The following is a 21444-nucleotide window of genomic DNA, read 5'->3' on the forward strand; positions in this document are numbered from 1 at the left end:
TCATGAAGTTTGGATGCGTAGTTATGATGATGGCTTACTCTTGTATTTAAAAGTTGCGCCATCTAGTATGGCATGGCTTCACATCACGGCTGATTGGATGCATCTGGAGAACTTGGAGGTTCTTTTTATACAAAGACCTTTGGCAGGGGACTATAAACAAACATGGGTAACCTTTTATATTTATTTGCCTTCCTCGGTGAAAGATCACTTGAAAATTTTAGGCTTTTCTACCCAATAGTTTTGACTAAATAGGGCTTCTGGTTGTTGTGGTGTGTTAGTGGAGGGATGAATGGGTGTCTTGTGTTTGTTTGTAATGCCTTGGCATTACTTTCAGTGGTCTGAGGTTTAGAAAAAAAACATTGCAATGTGTGTAACTACAATGCAAAATCTCAAAAAACATTTCCTGGTCTTTAGCGTCTTAAGGAGTAACTTCCATGCCAAAGGAATTACACCAATATTGTGCTAAATCCGACCGCATATCTGATTTAAAAGTATGCAGGCATATCTTATAACATCAAGACAAATTATTAATCCTTTTCCCCACACATCAAAGAATATCTTCCAAAGAACTGGGGTGAAACAAAGTTCAGGAGATACTTTTCAAGTGTGAGACATAAAATCTAGCTTGTAAATAGGCATAAAAGTATGAATGTGATATGGCAGATTGCTCTTGCAGTTGCTCAAAAGAAAAAATATAACCTCCTGCAGAACAATAAAGCGAAGCAATTTCTACAATACACCTTGCCATTCTTTGAAAATCCCAACTTGGAGACCTGGCAGAAAATCGGAGATTCCTACCAATGGCAAAACCCCACCACTTGCATTCATAGTGCTAAGCCAACAGCACTAGTTTAAGTAAGCAGCATTTCCTTAACAAATCTGGAAGAGTGGAATCCAAGCAATTTTGATATATATCACATGGAGAAAGCTATTCCCTCTCTTGCTGCTTCACATTAACCCAGTGATATATTGTTTGTTTTTGCATGTGCCACTTGCTCTTCTTCCTAAAATTCTTTGTCCTGCTTCCCTGTAGCCCAGGGAACAGACTTATTATCAATTGTTACAAATTGCATTACATACAAGGCATCCAATTGGTTTATATTATTACAGCAAACCTTGTAAGATTTTTGCAAATTTTTCAGTATATTGAAATTCCATATATTAAAAACCATTTTCCCCATAGACTCCCATTATAAGTCTGGAGATGTGTTCCTGTGGGGGAAAAAAGACAAAGCTGTTTCAAAATAAATATTTTTTTCTTTTAGATATATTATAAATTCCTAATCCTTGATAATCTCTTCTTTTTTGTCTCATCTTCTTGATCATTGACCTTTTTCTATGGATCTGTAGCTCATGCTCATTTGTTTCTTGTTCTTGTACTGAAGCTTTTGTTGCAATGAAGTCATCCAAACAGCTGTTTTGATCACAGCTTCTTCTCTCTGTACAACTCCTATAGCAATTGAGCATGTTAACTTTGGAAACTTTAAGATTGTGTTCACAATTGGGGGACATTATCCATGAGGATCTGAAAGCCAGCCTCAAAGTGTGTAAAGGCTTCATATATTTGCCTTTCGGTCAAGTATTGTGGTAGAGCCGGAGCTTCTCCATTCTTCTCCTACAACTCATTCTTGTTCTAGATATATCAGATCCTCATTGAACATATCTTCTCCATATGACTGGAGCAATTCAGTTTCTACGATGTCTTCAGATTTATTTATTATTTATTTATTTAGAATTTTTTATATACCGACAACTGTTTGCACATCGTATCGGTTTACAAGTAACTTAAAACTTTCCGGCAATGCCTTTACAGGGAACAATAACTATGTATACAAGAACTTACAACTAATACAGAAATGGAGTAACTATTTACAGGTTCGATGGTAATTTACAGCGGCAATTTACAATTTCCCAGGTACGGTGGCATATAAACAATAAACTGAGTAGAGAGCTGGATAGACAATGGGAAGTTATAGGAAGTATGAAGGAAAACATTAGGGTGGAAAAATAGGTTTCAGTGAGGGGTGTTAACAGGAGGGGGAGAGTAGGGTGGAATAAGCAGCAAATCGAAGAGTTTGCATTGTGGGGAAGTAGCAGCGGATTGTACGAGGTTCTTCAAAGGAAAAGTACTATACACAGCTCAGGGAGTCATCCAATCGGGGGTTAATGCTTTGCTGTCATTTGCAAGGGTTCTGTTGAATTTGTAGAATAGTTTTCAGTTTCGATAAACCCTGGACAACACACACATCTTCTGGCCATATATTTTCACACTCCATTCAAAGTTGATATTTTGCTTTCCTTCTAGGACTTGGCAATATTGTTAATAGAAATCATGATGATGTTTCACTAGAACTTTCTAACTGTTGGTTTATCATCCTATCAGTTCTTTGATGAGTTTCCAAAAAGGTTTGCCTCATATAATAAGCCTTGAATATGTGGTTATTGATCCATGATCCATGCGTTGGATCAACACTGTTGTATTTTTGGGAAGATACTCGACCCTCACATTGTCAGACAAATCCCCTAGGTTGACTGGATGGCATGGGGCATTGTCTGTGAAGAGCAGTGACTTGTTGGTAATATTCTTCCTGGCACAGTAGTATTCTTTGCAGGACAGGCTCTTTCTCCAATCATCTTAATATTTTCAATTTATATGCCACCTACAACAGGCGTACAATAGCACCTACATATAAAAATGGAAAATACATAACAGAGACACTAAATCAGTCACTTAAGTATGCCATGTACCTGCACGACACTGCAACTGAACAGGTATCACTTCACAAAAAAGCCATCCTGAATAAATAGGTTTTAAGTGTTCTCTTGAATGTCTTATGACAAGAGACCATCCATAGCTCATATAGCAAAGAATTCCAAAGGATTGGGGCAGCCACTGAAAATGCTTATTCTCTTGTATCTATCAAGTGATCCTGCCATACAGAAGGGATGTCTAGAAGTCCTCTCTGTGAGGATCGCAAAGATTGCATTGGATTATTAATCCTGAGCATAGCATTGTCCCAAGGTGTTGACTCCAAGTCCAGTGACTTATGTACTAGTGTAGCTATTTTGTACTCTTTGCCACCTCACTGGAAGCCAGTGAAGGTGGAATACTACCGGCGTGACATGCTTCCTCATACTCCTGCCAAAGGTCAGATATGCTGCCAAGTTTTGCAGCAATTGTCAATCTCGCACTGATGAAGTAGGTAGGCCCAAATAAATTGAGCTGCAGTAATCAGTCATTGCAGAATCAGGGCCTGGACTACTGAACAAAAATCACATAATTGTAGTAGGGGCTTCAGGCAACATAAAAGTCTAAGCTTATAAAAGCCAGATTTAATCTGTTGTGAAAATGATAGTTTGATGTTGTGTAAACCATACCACCTTTTAAATCTCTCAAAACACCATAAACATTTCTCTCAAACCACAATTAAAATTTCAGAACTATTTCCGTGCTCACGCTGTAAGTCTTCATTCAAATTTTGTGCCTTCTCCTGGATTATCACTGTGTTTATGGGGACATTCTGCTGGTTCTGATCTTTGATCCATATGGCTAACAATTTTTTCATGGTTTCCATGACATCACTCCAATGACAAGACAGTCTAGAAGCACACACCTAAAGGTGTTACAGCTTGAGAACTCCTTTAAATTTGTCTTTAATCTTACTGATTGTTCCTTCTGTGGATGCAGGGTTCCTCAAACCTTTCAGTGAGCAAGTCATCAAAGGGGCTGGGGGAAGGTCATCGTAACATCTCCTTGGTTGGGAGGGAGCATATCTGGTCCTTTGGATGGTTTGAAATAATAAGAAAGGGAGGGAACAGGGTTCCCAGATGTGCGGCAGTAATAGCATACCAATAATATTTCTCAATTTCTAAGAAGGGTGGCAATCCTGTCATAATCCATAGAACCCTGCTCCCTGACTTCCCCTGCATCTGCCCCCCCCCCCCCCCCCCCCGTGTGTGTGTGTGAGACATAGCATGGTGCGGTGTGGTGCAGCACAGTGCAACTCTTCCACTTTCACTCTCCACCCTCTCCTCTCACCCTGCTCCTTTCCCTCTCATGTTACTTCCTCAGCCCACTCTCCTCTCACCCTTTCTTCTCTTTCCCTACCTCCCCTCCTTTATTCCACTCTCCTCTTATCCTACTGCTCACCCCACCATTTACTCACACTTCTATCCTCTCACCCCACTCCTCTCCTTTTTCTTTCCTCTCTCATCCCCTCCTCTTCTTCCTTCACTTACCCACCCACTAGCCTTATACTGGTGGGACTTGACTGCAAGCGGTGTTGTTCTTTGGGCAGGGTCCCAGGGCATCATATTCTGCTAGTGTTACAGCCCCATCAGTGCTATCCTTTATCAACATGGGTCTTAGATCCTCTTTTCTCTGCCAGCACTTCTGCTGCTGTGGATAAAAAATAAATTCCTCCATGGACTAGATAAGATTATGCAAAAAAAAAGCATAGTGAGTCGACCAAATAAGCTAGGCAGGCAGGGTCCGCACTCTTAGTTTGGGGACCCTTGCCCTAATGTCTTAGATATTTTGGTCAAGTTTTCACCAGACTCAGAGCACCTTCAAATCTAAACTATGATTTTACATCTAAGATCATACTTTTTCTATCGGTTTGGCTTTTCTGCTTTGACTTCCAAACAGTGGATGGTTCACAGACATCTACGCCTGCTTTTACTTCCCACAGAATGTGGAGAGGGGCTGTGGGCTGTAGCAAGAGTTTTTTTTGTCCCAGGCTTTCTTCCTCTGAAATGGATCTGCAACTTTTTCTGCCTCTAAAGCACTGTTTCCCAATCTTTTCAAGCCCAAGACACACCTACAATATCAGCAGCCTCCATGGAGCAGACAGCATGGATCTGGAGAGGATTCATATAGTCAAACAAAGAGTCAAGGGAGAATTGAAAGCCCCAGCAATCTCTCCAAATTTTAGAAGTAAGGGAAAGAGGGCGGAAACACACCTGGACCCATCGCAATGCAGCAATGATTCACTGTCTTTTGGCTCTGGCAGCTCCTGCACATCAGCAGATTTAAGTGGATGTGATTAGGTACATGCACACATTTAGAAAGACAGACGTGCATACACGCTGCATGCTGATAACTGTTACTGGTTTTGTTTCTCCAGTCATTACCAATGAATTCCCCCCACACACATACACCTCCATATCCATGGCTACACTGACACCGGAGGATGAAGCACGAGCTGTATTTGTGGTGACCCCCCTTGTCTCTCCTGCCGCTGCTGCTCCCCACTTCACTTTCTCCACTCTCAGCTGTCTCTTTTTTTTTGTACTTTTTATTTATAGGATGCAACAATACAGAAAAAATGATATAACACACAAATGAATAAAGTATGTTAACAATTATATCAAGCGCCTAGGAAATACTAAAGCAATCAATCAATACATTGCTTCCATTGCTAATAAGGCTTCCATATGATGGTGTAAGTCCCAAGTTTCTTCAATAATGAATTCCAATGATCAATTAAATTTGTTAACTTCTAGTAGTAGGACATGGGAATATGTGCAGCATGCAACAGTTGAGTTGACAAAAGTCTCTCAGATTTGGACTGTATGACATCTCGCCATTTTCCCAACAGACACAAGGACGCCGTAAGCGGTAACAAGTGACCAAAAATTTCACCAATCAAAGATCCAACCTGTTACCAAAAGTTACTAACAATAGGACAGTCCCACCACAAGTTGAAGCGAGATGCAGGATTACCGCATCCTCTCCAACAAAAAGGCCTAGATTCACTAACTTTAGAGAAAATAAGGGGTATCTAAAAGTTCTGTATAATAATTAGAACATTAGTTCCCGAACCTTATTGCAACGAGATAATTTAAGGGTTGAATCCCATATATGTTTCCAATTGTCATCATCTAAGTTTAACGACAAATCCTCATTCCATCTTTCAGTAATGTTGGGACATGTCTCAGGATCATAAATACAATCAAACAAATATGTATATAGTCTAGAGATCAAATGTTTTAGGAGACCTGGCTAAAATAAGAGAAGATTCCAGACTAGAGCGCAAACGTAGTGGACCAAAGTTCTCCAAACGACGTTCCACCACCCTATGCATCGAGAAAAAATAGAGTATGTGTGCTTGGCAATGTGGTATTCAGTTTGGACCTCTGGAAAACTCTTGAAATGATCATCCACCAATAGTTGGTCTAGGAAACATAAACCACCCATATCCCAAGCCTCCAAGTCCAGAGATAGAGTAATTGGAGATAGGGTTGGATTGCCCTGAAAGCAGGAAATAGGAGAAAGTCCCTCATATTGAAATCCCAAAAATTTGAGAAATTATAGGGTTGAAGCGTCCTATCCATGCATACTGAGGAGAGGCAGAAGGTAAAGTGAGAATGGATGCTAATGTAAAATCACCCAGATGCATTCCCTCAAGAGATACCCAGCTAGGAGGATGAGAAGGTAACAACCAGTCTTTAATGCCCACTAATCTGGAAGCTACATAATAAAGAAACAAATTTGAGATATCTAGCCCCCCACAATTTCTGAGATATTGTAAAGTCAGGAGCTTGATACGCGGCGGCCTGCAACGTCATAAAAAGGATGAGATAGCTCCATTAAGGTTCCTGAATGCCTTCTGAGGAAATTTGCAAGGGAGGTGCTGGAAAAAATATAAAAGATGGGAAGCACAACCATTTTAACCCAATAGGCTCTGCCTAAAAGTGAAAATGGGAAATCAGTCCACCGACTGTAGTTTGTAGTTTCACAAACACCTTAGGATAATTCAATGTATACAGTTCACCTAGACTCTTTGGGACCACAATCCCCAGATATTTAATACCATTCTCTGCCATAGAGAAATTACCTCGTAGAGAATAAAAGACCCAAATATATCAAAAGGGATTTAGTATAATTAACAGTGCAACTAGTCAGCTTCCCATAATCCTTCAAAAGATTTACAATGGCCAGGATCGATCTTTCGGGACATGTAACTTAAAGTAAGTTATAATCCGCGTATAATGATATTTTATGACATGTAATTCCAATTGGAATCTCTCAATATCCTGGGACTCCCTAATTTTCTGCGCCAGCAGCTCAAGAGCTAAATTAAACAGAGAAGGGGAAAGAGGTTCCCCTAGATGTTCCCCTAGAGATAGCGAAAGGATCTGAAAGAAATCCAATGGCTAGGATTCGGGCCTTAGGCTGTTTGTATAGTGCCAATATCCAATTAACAAACTGCTCAGGAAAACATAATGCCGCAAGACCATGAACAGATACTGCCATGAGATCTGATCCAACGCTTTGTCAGCATCCAAGGATAGAACTCTCAGATGTTTCTTAACATGGATTCATCTGCCACCTGCCCCAGCTCCTCACCCTGAAGATGCTCTTGGCTCCCTCCCCATTTCACTTTTTGTGGACTCCTGCTCATTTCATTCTATCCCACATATGGACTCTTCCTTTCTACTGTCCTCCTAAGTTCCTCACTGTGAACAGGCCTCCCGGATACCAGGTCCCTTATACCTACAAGAGAAAGCAGAAATCCATGTGGCGTGGGCAGCTAGCTTGCGGGCCGATTCAGTAAAGTCCGCAGGAGAGCGGATGAACGCCAGCTCTCCTGGCGCGTGCACAGGCCACTCGCCTGTGTGCGCGATTCTCTATTTAAATTAGGTGATGCGGTAGAAATGGGCAAAAGGAAGCGCTAGGGACACTAGCGCATCCCTAGCGCCTCCTTTTGACCCGGAGCGGCGGCTGTCAGCGGGTTTGACAGCCGATGCTCAATTTTGCCGGCGTCGGTTCTCGAGCCCACTGACAGCCATGGACTCGGAAACCAGACGCCGGCAAAATTGAGAGTTCGGTTTTCAGTCCGACAGCTGCCGGCCCATTTAAAAATGTTTTTTCTTTTTTTTTTTTTTTTAACTTTTTTTACTCTTCGGGACCTCCGACTTAATATCGCCATGATATTAAGTTGGAGGGTGCACAAAAAAGCAGTTTTTACTGCTTTTCTGTGCACTTTCCTGGTGCCAGCAGAAACTAGCGCCTACCTTTGGGTAGGCGCTAATTTCTTAAAGTAAAATGTGCGGCTTGGCTGCACATTTTACTTTCTGTATCGCGCGGACATACCTAATAGGGCCATCAACATGCATTTGCATGTTGAGGGTGCTATTAGGTGCCGCGGGTTGGACTCGCGTTTTCCGCCCCTTACTGAATAAGGGGTAAGGGAAAACGCGCGTCCAAGGGCAGGTTAACAGTTTCGGCTTGTTGGTTAGTTATCTTGACTGCCATATGGGACTGAGAGTACTTCTACTGTTGCTCTCAACAGTCAAATCCAGCACTGAGTACAGGTTTTTCCTGTCTCACTCAGCCTGCAGATAAGACAGAAGTTGGAAGGTCTCGGGAATGGAATAAGGATTGTGCAAGCTCATTTGGGTGAAGTAAGGGAATGAACAATATCAGTTGTAGGGCCTATTACATGGTATAAAATGCCAGAACATCTGCTTACTAGAACAGAGAGCAAAGTATTTTAAAAGATTTTGAAAACATGGTTATATCAACACGCTTTTAAAGGTTGTAGCAGTTATTTAATAGTAGGATTATTATTTTTGATTATTTTTTTTTTACTTTTATTATTATTTTATTGATTAAGTTTTTAGATGTGTGGTTTAATTTACTTTAAGATAAAATGTATCACTTTTATTTATTTGATTTGATTTGATTTTATGTGATAGTGATTTTTATGTGTATATTTATTTTTAATTGCATTGTAATTTCTTTTGTTTTAATTGAATCAATTATGACCCTAGTTGTAAACTGCTATGACCTGTGGAATGGTGATCCATAAATGCTGCACAAATAAATAAGGAGAAGGTGCTGTGTGCATTCTGCAGTGTGTGATTGCACCACTGCACAAAGTGGGATCTGGCTAGCCATACCCTGCATATTCTGAGGCTCATTCTGTAGCTAAGAAGGTGAGGCATGTGTGACTTCTCATGTGCTCAGAAAGGAGCTCCTGCAAGTTTTAACAGCCACCGCTGGACTCTTGTTGGTGCAAAATGCTGAGAGTGGAGCCCGGTGCTGGTCTGGACCTGATCATAAGGGTGTGGTGACTTTTCTATGGCACACCTGACTGGGAAACCATGCTTTAAAGTGTTTTTTTTTCCTCTTAAGGCACAGTTTAGAATGGCTCTGGAATCTAGCAAGTTTTATCTCCGTAAAGAATAGGAAGTGGCCCGATAGGAAGCTCAGCAGTACAGGAAGAGCATTAGGTCAGAGTTAAGTTGTAGCGAGTCTATGTGTTCTGTATACTGAATCCCAGTCCCAAAGCGGAATTTACATTAAAGCGAAATTCTGTTTTAGTGAGTTTCCTTATAATGAGGGATTGCTGTACTGCTACTTCTACATATCATTTCTATGGTGCTACTAAATGTAGAAACTGGGTCGCAAGGCAGTTTTGACTGTCCCTGTGCCTGAATCATAAGAACATGTCATGCCAGGTCAAAACAAAGGTCCATCAAGCCCGGCATTCTGACTCCAACAGAGGCCAATCCAGGTCACAAGTACTCAGCAGAATCACAAAGATCGGAGCCAGTCCTTCTCACTCTTAAGCAGAGATGAGCAGTGACCTTCCCAAATTTTCATGACTAATAATGGTTTATGCACTTTTCCTCCAGGAGTTTGTCTGACCCTTTTTAAACCCAGCTCTGCTAACTGTGCCTATTTGTTTCTCCAATTCATTCCACCCTTCTCTCTCTCTCTCTCTCTGTGCCCCTCTGTCCCTTCATTGCTCCTAACCTTTCCCTCTTTCTACCCACCTGACCCCTCATTGCTCCTCTTTGTCTCTTCCATTCCTATCTTATCTGAATTCCTCTCTCCCTCCTGGTCCCTTTGCTCTATTCCTATAATAATCATAATCCTATCAATTGTGATAACACATCTAGGAGACAATTTTGAAGAGCCCACAGTATTTGCATTATTTGAAAATTAGCAGCTGCAAAAAGTGTTAAAAGTGCCCACATACTTTGTACCTGCAGGTGGCCAATTGGGGGTGGGGGACTTAAAATAGCACACCCACTTCTGAAAATGTCAAGCATGTGTGCTGTTTTACTCCTCTGGCCAAAGGAACACCCTTTTTTAGTATGGCTAAAATTTGTACATGTATACTTCTTAGCCAGTACGAGAAAGGCAGTTTGTGCAATTAAATCCATTTTTACCTGCCTTCGTGGCTCTGAAAATTGCCTTCTGCATATCACACTGAAACCACTGAATGGCACTGTATGAGCGACAATCTGTGACTCCACATCCAGATGTGGCAGCACTCAGGGCTGCATAAGAGTTGCGTAATGGCTTAACCCATAGTAATGTTTGTAACTGAGACAGTAATAGCCATCCCCCTCACTGGGTGAGTGCTGTGCTTGCAGGGCAGGGAATCCCTTAGGCTTGTGTGTTTATTGTGAGATACCCAGGATGTGCCTGCTTCTGACCCGAGGCTTCTGGTACCTCTCTCTGCAGGTTTGTGGGATATCCCAGTCACTATAATACTTTGTTCAGCGTTCGCAATGAGGATGTAAGTATGACTGGGGAGAGTGGAGGGTGTTGTGGGATTTTAGGGGAGTTGGTGGATGTAGTGCTTAGGAGCAGCAGGCTGTGAGCCAGGAAAGCCAGGGTGCAAATCTCGCTGACAGTCCTTGTGACCTTGGGAAAGTGACTTTACCCTCCATTGCCTCGGCTCCAAGCTTAGGGGCCTATTTACAGACAGGCCGATGCAATATCATGCGCTCAGGCTAGTGCACAGGTTTGCAATAAGGGGATCAGCAGTGCATAAAACGCGTCCAAACCAGCGCGTGGCAAATAGCGCTCATCATATGTAAATGCCATATTGATGAGGCTATCAGCTAGTCCCCCTTATGTAAAAAATAAATATGCACCCGACACGCACATTTTAACCCTCGAAAATTAATGCCAGCCCTAGAGCTGGTGTTAAGTCTAGAGGCGCCCTAAAACCTGAACAGAAAAGCCGGAAATACAGCTTTTCTGTGGTTCCTCTAACTTAATATCATTGCGATATTAAGTAGGAGGAACCACAGAAAGCAGCAACATGAAAGGGTAAAAATAAGACTTGATGACGGTCAGGTTAGGAAAACAGACGCTCAGTTTAAGAGTGTCCATTTTCCTAACCTGTGGCCGTGCAATGGTTAGGAAAACAGATGCTCCTAAAATTAACCGTCTGTTTTCCTGACCCACGCTCAGCCACGTTTCCTGGGCACCTGATGCCATGGACACGCTAGGAAGGCACAATTTATCTCTAGCACGTCCCTTTTAGTGCAATGGCTTATTTGCCTATTGCATCGAGCACTCAAGAGAGGGGAATATGTGCGCGGTAAAAAACAGACGCCCAGTTTGACGTAAGGTTTTTTACACGCACTTTATTGCATTGGCCTGTAAGGTTTTTCTCCCATTCTGTGTCTATGGGAAAAATGCTTAGTAAATGACCCCCTTGGATTGTAAGTCCTCTGGGCATAGGGAAAAATTTACTGTAACTGAATGTAATCCATTTCGAAGTGTTATGGAAGGTGAAATATAAATTTTAAAAAATATCCACCATGGGCTATACCGTTGTGGCCACTCCTAGAAGGGAGTACCACAGCAACTATCCACTCAAACACTGGCAACATCAATGTGTCCTCTGCTGGGAGGAGCAAAGACCTTAGTGCAGGGACTGTAGACCCCGTTATCATGATGGGAAAGATGCAATTGAAATCCAAATGATTATTGTACAAGTACAGATGGTGTATTATGAACGTAACTTTTACTCCAGTATACATCGCTTTGTTGTTTTTATGGTACTTCTCTCTTCCTTCCCTCTTCTGCAGTGTGATGTAGGGATAGGTCGTGCATGGTGCCTGTCTCCCATCCCTCCTGTGCAGTGCGATGTTGGGGACAGGTAGTGCATGGTGCCTCTCTTTTCTCTCCTTCACAGTGTAAAGCTGGTGGCTGCCTTATCGAACTTGCCCAGGAGATGCTGGTGATTATGGTGGGGAAACAGGTTATCAACAATATCCAGGAATTTGTCATCCCGTGAGTATGGTCTCTGCCCAGTCTGTGCATTCTTTCCCAAACATATGGTTCCAAAGTAGACATCCCACACTAGCCCAGGCACCCTCCCCCAGCCCACACATCCCACACCATATCATCATTCCTATTCCAGGCAAGTTTCCCCAGGGATGTGACCCAACACAAGGCCCACTTCCTTCCAGCAGCCCCGGCATTTCACCCCAAACCAGTCATCCCGTGTCCGTCCGTGCATTTCATGCCACGCATCCTTCACTGGGAGCTGGCACTGTGCAGTGTCTAGAAGGGATGTGCATTCGTTTGAAACAAAATAGGAAATAAAACGACATTTCCTATTTCATTTTATAATGTTTTCAAAATGAAACGATAGAAAAATCAACAAGATTTTGTTGTTGTTTTTGTTTTGTTTTGGTTTTTTTTTTAAAAATAAAAATAAGGGAAAAAACCCTTCAAAATACCCTCCAAAAATTGCCAGGGCCAGGAACCTCCCAGACTCCCACTTACCCCAATTGAGGGGGGTAATGACAGATGAAATTTAATGTGGACAAGTGCAAGATGTTGCATATAGGGAATAATAACCCTTGCTGTAGTTACACGATGTTAGGTTCCATATTAGGAGCTACCACCCAAGAAAGAGATCTAGGCATCATATTGGATAACACATTGAAATCGTCGGTTCAGTGTGCTGTAGCCGGCCTGAGGCCTGGTCCCATTGCCGGCCTGAGGCCTGGTCCCATTGCCAAGGCCTAGGCCTGATGCCGGGGCCCAGCCTAGAGGCTGGGTCCCATTACAGAGGCCTTGGCCTGACTCATGGGCCAATTGAGTGCAATCTAGCTAAATTAATGTGGACAAGTCAGTCCTCACAAATTGATGGCCTAAAATTATCTGGGTTACTGACCATCCAGTTAAAGTTACCTGAATAACATGCCTGCTCATCAAACTTTTCAGTATGGAGCTCACAGCCTTGGGTGGCTAAACTTAGCAGACTAGCACTGATTATCAGCACTGAACTGTCTAAGTCCTCTTCTACCCACCACATTAATATGAAAAGTGTGTGACTGCTTCTAGCAGTGCTAAGAACATGCCATACTGGGTCAGACCAAGGTTCCATCAAGCCCAGCATCCTGTTTCCAACAGTGGCCAATCCAGGCCATAAGAACCTGGCAAGTTCCCAAAAACTAAGTCTATCCCATGTTACTGCTGCTAGTGTTTTCTAAGTCAATTTAATTATTAGCAGTTAATGGACTTCACCTCCAAGAACTTATCCAAACCTTTTTTGAACACAGCTACACTAACTGTACTAACCACATCCTCTGGCAACAAATTCCAGAGCTTAATTGTGCATTGAGTGAAAAAGAATTTTCTCTGATTAGTCTTAAATGTGCCACTTGCTAACTTCATGGAATGCCCCCTAGTCCTTCTATTATCCAAAAGTGTAAATAACCAATTCACATCTACTCATTCAAGACCTCTCATAATCTTAAAGACCTCTAACATATCCCACCTCAACCGTCTCTTCTCCAAGCTGAACAGCCCTAACCTCATCAGCCTTTCCTCATAGGGGAGCTGTTCAATCCCCTTTATCATTTTGGTTGCCCTTCTCTGTACTTTCTCCATCGCAACTATATCTTTTTTGAGATGCGGCGACCAGAATTGTACACGGTATTCAAGGTGCAGTCTCACCATGGAGCGATACAGAGGCATTATGACATTTTCCATTTTATTCACCATTTCCTTTCTAATAATTCCTAACATTCTGTTTGCTTTTTTGACTGCTGCAGCACACTGAACCGACGATTTCAATGTGTTATCCAATATGACGCCTAGATCTCTTTCTTGGGTGGTAGCTCCTAATATGGAACCTAACATCGTGTAACTACAGCAAGGGTTATTATTCCCTATATGCAACATCTTGCACTTGTCCACATTAAATTTCATCTGTCATTTGTATGCAAAATCTTCCAGTCTTGCAAGGTCCTCTTGTAATGTATTACAATCCGCTTGTGATTTAACTACTCTGAATAATTTTGTATCGTCCACAAATTTGATAACCTTACTCGTCATATTCCTTTCCAGATAATTTTTATATATATTGAAAAGCACCGGTCCAAGTACAGATACCTGAGGCACTCCACTGTTTACCCTTTTCCTCTGAGAAAATTGACCATTTAATCCTACTCTCTGTTTCCTGTCTTTTAACCAGTTTGTAATCCACGAAAGGACATCGCCTCCTATCTCATGACTTTTTAGTTTTCTTAGAAGCCTCTCATGAGGGACTTTGTCAAACACCTTCTGAAAATCCAAATACACTACATCTGCCGGTTCACTTTTATCCACATATTTATTAACTTCTTCAAAAAAAATGAAGCAGATTTGTTAGGCAAGTCTTCCCTTGGGTAAATCCATGTTGACTGTATTCCATTAAACCATGTCTTTCTATATGCTCTACGATTTTGATCTTTAGAATAGTTTCCACTATTTTTCCCGGCACTGAAGTCAGGCTTACTGGTCTATAGTTACCCGGATCACCCCTGGAGCCCTTTTTAAATATTGGGGTTACATTGGCCACCCTCCAGTCTTCAGGTAAAATGGTTGATTTTAATGATAGGTGTTAGAGCAAAGCTGGATGCCAAGCTGACAGGAGGGAAGAATGAGTTCTCCTGCTGGCTCGACTAGGGTCTTAGTGGTGAGATACTGGGGGAATTTTAAGGGGCAGGCAGGAGCAGCTCCAGAGGGAGGGTGAGATGAGTGTGGGTGAGGGCCACCCCAAACCAGGCTGGACCACTTTGATTGGTTGGAGGGAAAAACACTTGGCTCTTGCCTACCCTGAAATTCACCATGCTTCCTCTTTACCCCCCTCCATACAAAACTTTCTGGAACCATTGCTGCTAATGGGGGGGGGGGGGGAGATGGGGCTGCTGGTTTCCACTCACCCACCTAACTTTTTACAATAGCAGGAGGATGGGGGAATGACAGAGATACTGGCATCACTTCCTATTCAACTTTTGACATCAGTGGGAAGGGGGGTGTCATCAACCCCATTATATTTTTGAAAATAGATGAGAGGGAGGATGAGTAATGGTGGGGTGGAGGGCTGGAAGCTCCTGTTATACTTTTGAACATGGATTAATGTGAGGGGTGGCTTGTGGCTCCCCTTCCCTGCTCTATTTTGAATGTGAGCAGAATGGAGGCAGGATCACAGAATGTTACCTGCCTCTCGCTAATACTTTTATTTTGGGTGGTAAGAAGGCTGTATCCACCAAAATTAGGTGCTTTATGCTGAAAATCAGTCCTAGGTTCCTAACTTCCTTACCTGACCTGACCCCACTGCTGGCCATGCCTGTCAGTTTTCAAAGGGATCAATGTATGCGCCTCTCCCCCAAAGTTAGATATCTAAAACCTTTCAAAATTAATTGGGAGATGGAGAAGTATCTGAGAGAGAGGGGACTGGGAGCAGGGGAATTATGATGATATAACCTTCCCCAACACCACTACCTTTTTATAATCCTAGATTTCCCCATGTGTGTCTTGCAAATTTCAGTCAAATTTCTTTGTTTCTATGGATGCCGAGAATGAAAAACAAGACAATTGTTCTGTTTAAGAGCCACACGGAGAATGGCCCTTACGAGGTAATTCTTCTCCCAAAGTTGAAATTAAGGGTAAAGAGGCTCTTATTACTCGTTTTTTAATACTTTGTACTTTTTTAAATGCAAACAAAGGGGTGTCTGTAAAACTTGAATGAAATTGAAAAATATGCCAATGCTATAAGGGCAGCTTTGTCTGAATGTTGAAGGACACATACATTTTATACAACGAGTTTTTTGTTGTTATATTCTAAAAGCGATGCTCGATGTGAATATAGTTCTCTACGATATGCTGTAAGGGATAACCCCTCTCAAAGAAATGTAATGCTAAATGTTAAGCTTGTAATTTAAATTCATTTGTTGATGAACAGATCCTATGAATTCTAAAGAATTGACTAACTGGAAAACCCTTTTTAAAAGCCCTCAGATGGAAACTGTGATACATCAAAAGATTATTCAGATCAATTTCTTTACGATAAACTGATGTTGAAAGTTTGTTTTCCTCTTTTTTGATGCAAATGTCCAAAAAATGAATTTGATTGAAATCTGATTGCATAGTAAATTTTAAATAAGATCAATAGTATTCAACTAGTCAAAAAAATCCCTCGGCTCACAGTCGAATTCCATAAAAAGAAAAGGTCATCAATGTACTTTATCCAAAAAAGGAATATTCAAAAAAAATATTGAAGTGTAAATATGTTTTTTTTCCAATGTCTGCATGACTACGTTGGCTACAGAGGGTGCTACTGATGATCCCATGGCAATACCATGTGTTTAAATGAAAAACTAACCATTGAAACTGAAAACATTATTCCTAAAAATTAAATTAACAATGTCAAATAAAAAAAATGGAAGGGATCCGATGGTTAGTTTCAGTAACTTAAAAAATTGCCTGAGCTGTTTGGAAGGCAATATCGTGGGATACATTAGTGTAGAGTGAGATCACATCCATCGTAACTAAAACAGTATGTGGGAAAATCGTAGAAATAGACTGTAATTTGTTCAACATCTGCGTGGTATCTTGAATATAAGATTTCATTTTCTTAACACTTACTACAGGTTGGGCCCTGAAATAAGTAATAAAACAAACGAACAAAAAAAATAGGTAGGGTTTAGGGGGTGAGGATGAGAGGGGAAGGAAGGTTAGGTAGAGGGGTAGGGAACTGGGGAAGGCCGGAATGCATTGCCACACGGAAATTTACAAAAGTCCTCCCCCTTATGCGCACTGCCCGCACATACACAGCCCATGGATTTTCTAACATGCGCACGCCAGCGTGCATGATAGAAAATCGGCGCATCCATGTGTGCATGTCAGGAAGCGCATGCGCATTATAAAGTCTACCCCTAAGTCTTTAAAGGTGGTTATATGTGGGTCCAGAGGGGATCCATTTAGATTTAGGACGTACAATTGATAGACCATCTTCGACTATATTATGCTGTGAACAATATAACTGAACTTGTAATTTCCTTATAAAATGTTATGTGCCAAACACGCTTATGACACTTCTCCATGGATACAAGAACACTTAGATTTTGTAGAAAGCATAATTTTTTATTGCGCAATATAAGTATTCTTGGGAGATGCTGGATGCCCGTTCTCTGACAAACTGACCACCAGCATCTCATTGTATACATGAATTGACCCTTCTTTTATAGGTAAAATAATATAGTACTAGGTTAGAAATTCTAGAAGTGCGTGACTACCCAGAGAATAATTTACATAGGTTGTCATGTCAACAGCATGATAAGATTATCTCTAAGCTACCCTGAGTAGTTCTCCAAGGTGGGGCTTATTTACCATCAGTCTTTAGATAATCCTTTGTTCTGTTAGAATCTTGTTGGGCAGGGTAATTAACACATCTGAGGCTGTGTTTACAGATGCCCCTGAAAATAGTGCCTCTATGGTGATAGTATAGCCTGAAGTTCCCACCGTTGTCTTCTGCTTTTGTGCCCCTATAATTAGGCTTCACAACATGTTGCCAGCTTCAACTGCTGACCAGGTGTCTTTGGAATTCCTCCAGGTCAGGCTCAGTAAGTCATTTGAAGTTCATATAGCCACGCAAGGCTAATATAGCAGAGGATCCTGGGTCAGTTACCTTCTCCATTTTGGTCTCCAGCTCAGGCACATATCTCATTTCCCTCTTGTTCCACTTTCAAATGGCAAGAGTGGCACACCCAAGCATCAGAGGGAAGGACAGAACTGTAAGAAGTGATTATGGCAAATGGGCTAAAATGTGTCGACTAACAACTAACCTTTTTATGTGCATTGTGATCCCTCTAGATCCCTACTAAAGTAAATGAGACTCATAGATAGACATGCATTCTCTAGTTAATAAATGATAGTATTGTGACTAAGTTTCACTAGATGTCCGTTAGCTCTATAGTTGAGCTGCAACGATGGCTACATTATAAAGAAGAGAAAACCTATAATACAAGACCACATATGTTATCTTTCAGAGTCAAGTAATTACATAATAATGTTGTAACAAGTATAAAGATAGGAAAAACAAAGAGAGACTAGTATGAGTGTGTTATTTTTCTCATATAATACTATTTATACTGGGCAAGTCTCTGCAAGGAGTACAGTCTCATAATGAGAGGCAGAGTAGGAGTGGAAAGGTATAAAACAGAAGAGGAAGAAGTGCAAATATTTTAAAAAAGAGAAAAAGAGCATTGAAACAACAACCTAGGATAATATTAGATAAAATGGCAAACAGGGATATAAGCAATGTACATAACCAGGAGAGTGAAGGAAGCCAGAAAAATAAAGAGGAAAACCAAGAGTCAGCAGAAGGACTCACACTGTATTGTGCATACATAATGTGGGACAAGTTATAAAAGTGTTGCAAAGCATAAGACATGTTCTGGTCATAGGCAGAAGTGAGCCTATAGGTAGACAGAAGTGTCACACTACCAGAAAATCTCTGAGTGAGGTTGTAAACAAACTCTAGGTAAATAAACTGATAGGTAGTGTTACAGGAAGAAATGCCCAAAAAGGTATACAGGGAACTCATAGTAGAAGGGGATAACCAAATTTGGTATATTGGGTAAGGTTAGAAGCAGGGGGATTAGAATATGAAAGACCAGCAATGTGAGTACCATAAATATAGGCTGCAGAAGAAGAAATAAAGGAAAATACTTGTGCAGAGGCAGCAGTAGGGCAGAATTTAACTCAAGAGAATATTTGATTTACACCAAGACATATCACACTGTAAAGTGGCAAGCAGTGGAACATGGTGATTGGTTAGTGTTATCAGACTATCTTTCATAGATAAAAGTAAAAGAGAACATATCAAATAATCATCTAGCTGACTCAGCAAGTAAATGCATATACACATTATAAGGTATAGGACTGGAAAATGCTACAAAAAGCTTGGACTATAGGGACTGATAAAAAATGCATTAATTCAGAGTATCATTAACGTAAAATCTAAATAGTGGCATCTGCAAATAGGTACATAACTAGATATTGACTAGGTATATCATAAAAATATTTTTATTATGAAAATCAGTTATCACATTTCAAATGAAGGGTGCATGATGACTTCTGTGCAAAGGATGGGATGATTTCTGAAATCAATGACATGGCGTATACAGTTCTCCCAGTATAGTGGATTTCTGACATCGGAGCATAGCCTCTTAACTCATTATTAGATGCATAAGTTACGGATTAAAGCCTAATATAAGAGCAAAACAAACTCAAATTAATCAATGAGAAAATTCCATCATGGCCACAACTCCCTGCATCTAGTAATCCCTACATATACTAATCTGCATAATATTCCCACTTTATTATTAGGTAACATGCAATAGTCAGAACCACAAACAACTTAATTGCTCAGACATTACATAGAAACATATTTCACTGAACTGACACAAATTCATTCATTGCATTCTTCAGGTGTCATGACACACAAATAACACAAAAAGAAAAACAACAATTAACACATATTTGAGCTAAAGAAAATTAGTCTAAAAAGTGTGTGGATCGATCCAAAATAAAACAAAAGTTAGAATTAAAAATAGATCTATTTAAAAATGGAAAGAAATCAAACTGGGAAAAATGTAATCTTCGTGTTACATCTTTCATGGCAGAGAAGGCTTTGTTGTTGACCTGGAAAAATATAAAATCTGGTATACAACAAAATTAAGGTAATGGTTAAAGTGAAATTACAGCTTCATTGAAACTAAACATTCTGATATGCCTTAATTCAGCAAATAGTGGTCATGAAGCTACATTCTTGTCTCTATTGTATGCCTCTAGGAGGCATTACCACAAGTTGTGATGTGAGAGCTGCTCTCCATCTGCAGATCTAAAACCCCTTTTGATCCATTTCCTGAGGTGATAATGTATAAGAGAGAAAACAATCTAAATCAGCATATAAAATCCTTAAACCTTGAATGGGTCTATTACGATGTCTGAGGAATGGTTTAAATTAGTGCTTTGTAATTCACAATCTGAAAACCCCTGTTCTATCACACCAAAAGTGCCAGAGAAATAAGCAATGGGGGGTTATATTATCATGCTGAGCAGCAGCCGCTGCCCATCCTTCAGAACCATGATATACCCATAGATCAATCTCACAACTTAAATCAAACAGAGCCAAACTAGGTGCATTCAGTACTGACTGTACTAAATCCTGTACAATTTCTGAGTCTTTTGTAGTTAGTGTCAATTTGTCTTCACTAGTAGGGCTGCCTGTAAGGTGTCGTCTAAGTAATTTGCTTTTTGTACTAAATGCTGGTATCCACAGCCTGCAAAAGTTTAGCAATCCCAATAGTCCTCTTAGCTGTTTTACAGTCAGGGGAACTTCCACTTCTGTTAATTTGTTATGCAATGCACAGCCAATACTTTTACCATCTACCCCTAACTTAATTCCTAGAAATGAAACCTATGACCGATAAATTTGTGCTTTGTTAGAATTTACTGTATATCCTCCCTGTGCTAATGTTTGGAAAAGTAACTCTGTAGCGTGCATGCAAACAGATCATGTAGGTGCTGTGATTAACAGATCGTCTACATACTGAATCTAAGATACACCAGCTGGGAGTCAGGTGCGAACTGTCTGAAGATCTTGGGGCAAGATTTTAGAAAAGGTAGAAGGGCTTTCTACAAAACCTTGTGGGATTGATAACTTTGTTTATTATACTGGAAAGCTGTTAATTCCCTACTTTGCACAGCCAGAGGCACACAAAGTAGTATGCATTAGCCAAATCTAAGACTGTATATGAGGAATTTCTTTCAGACTTTACTCTACATTAATTTGCAAAATGTCCAAATTTCCCACAGTACTAGCATTCTATACCTGCTCTCCTATCAGGTCCAAAACCAGCCCCTTTACTCTTTTCTCTAACATACAAATCACTATAATAACAAATATTGAGAAACATTTCTGACCACAGCTTACCTTCTAGCCCTACTACATTATCTAATCTTTACTATACACCTTTAGGTAATGTTTTTCTTAATGCTTGGTAAAACAGGTAACATACCAGACTGATTCATCTTTTAAATCTAATCACATGAGAAGACAAAGACCGTGACCGGATACCGTTTCATTTCTAACTAAAGTAGGAAACAACTGTGAATATTTTACCTAACTTAAAAAGAAAGAAATCCTATTCTGTTCTAACCACATGATTTTTTTTTAATCCATTAAACATAGAAAGCCAAAGGCAGAAAAATAAAAAAAGAAGCTTCTCTCATCTCTATCAGATCTCTGTTTAAACAATTACAAGTATCTGCTTTATTCAAAGAGCAAGGCACTCAGAAACTAACTGCATGAGTCAACTCATTCTGCCATACAGGTTCCTTCC

General features: G+C 40.7%; 1 protein-coding gene across 4 annotated transcripts in view; it reads left to right on the forward strand.

Moving 5' to 3' along the window:
- Window positions 1-21444, forward strand: part of ANO7 (anoctamin 7) — a 190254-nt gene that overhangs the window by 139543 nt on the left and 29267 nt on the right. For all 4 annotated transcript variants that reach the window (XM_029617122.1, XM_029617126.1, XM_029617125.1 and 1 more), the window contains exons 17-18: window positions 10484-10538; window positions 11952-12049. In XM_029617122.1, the coding sequence (XP_029472982.1) occupies window positions 10484-10538; window positions 11952-12049 (153 nt within the window). The remainder of the gene's footprint in view (window positions 1-10483; window positions 10539-11951; window positions 12050-21444) is intronic.

The sequence above is a fragment of the Rhinatrema bivittatum genome, chromosome 9 (assembly GCF_901001135.1).
Source record: "Rhinatrema bivittatum chromosome 9, aRhiBiv1.1, whole genome shotgun sequence".
NCBI classification, from domain to species: domain Eukaryota; kingdom Metazoa; phylum Chordata; class Amphibia; order Gymnophiona; family Rhinatrematidae; genus Rhinatrema; species Rhinatrema bivittatum.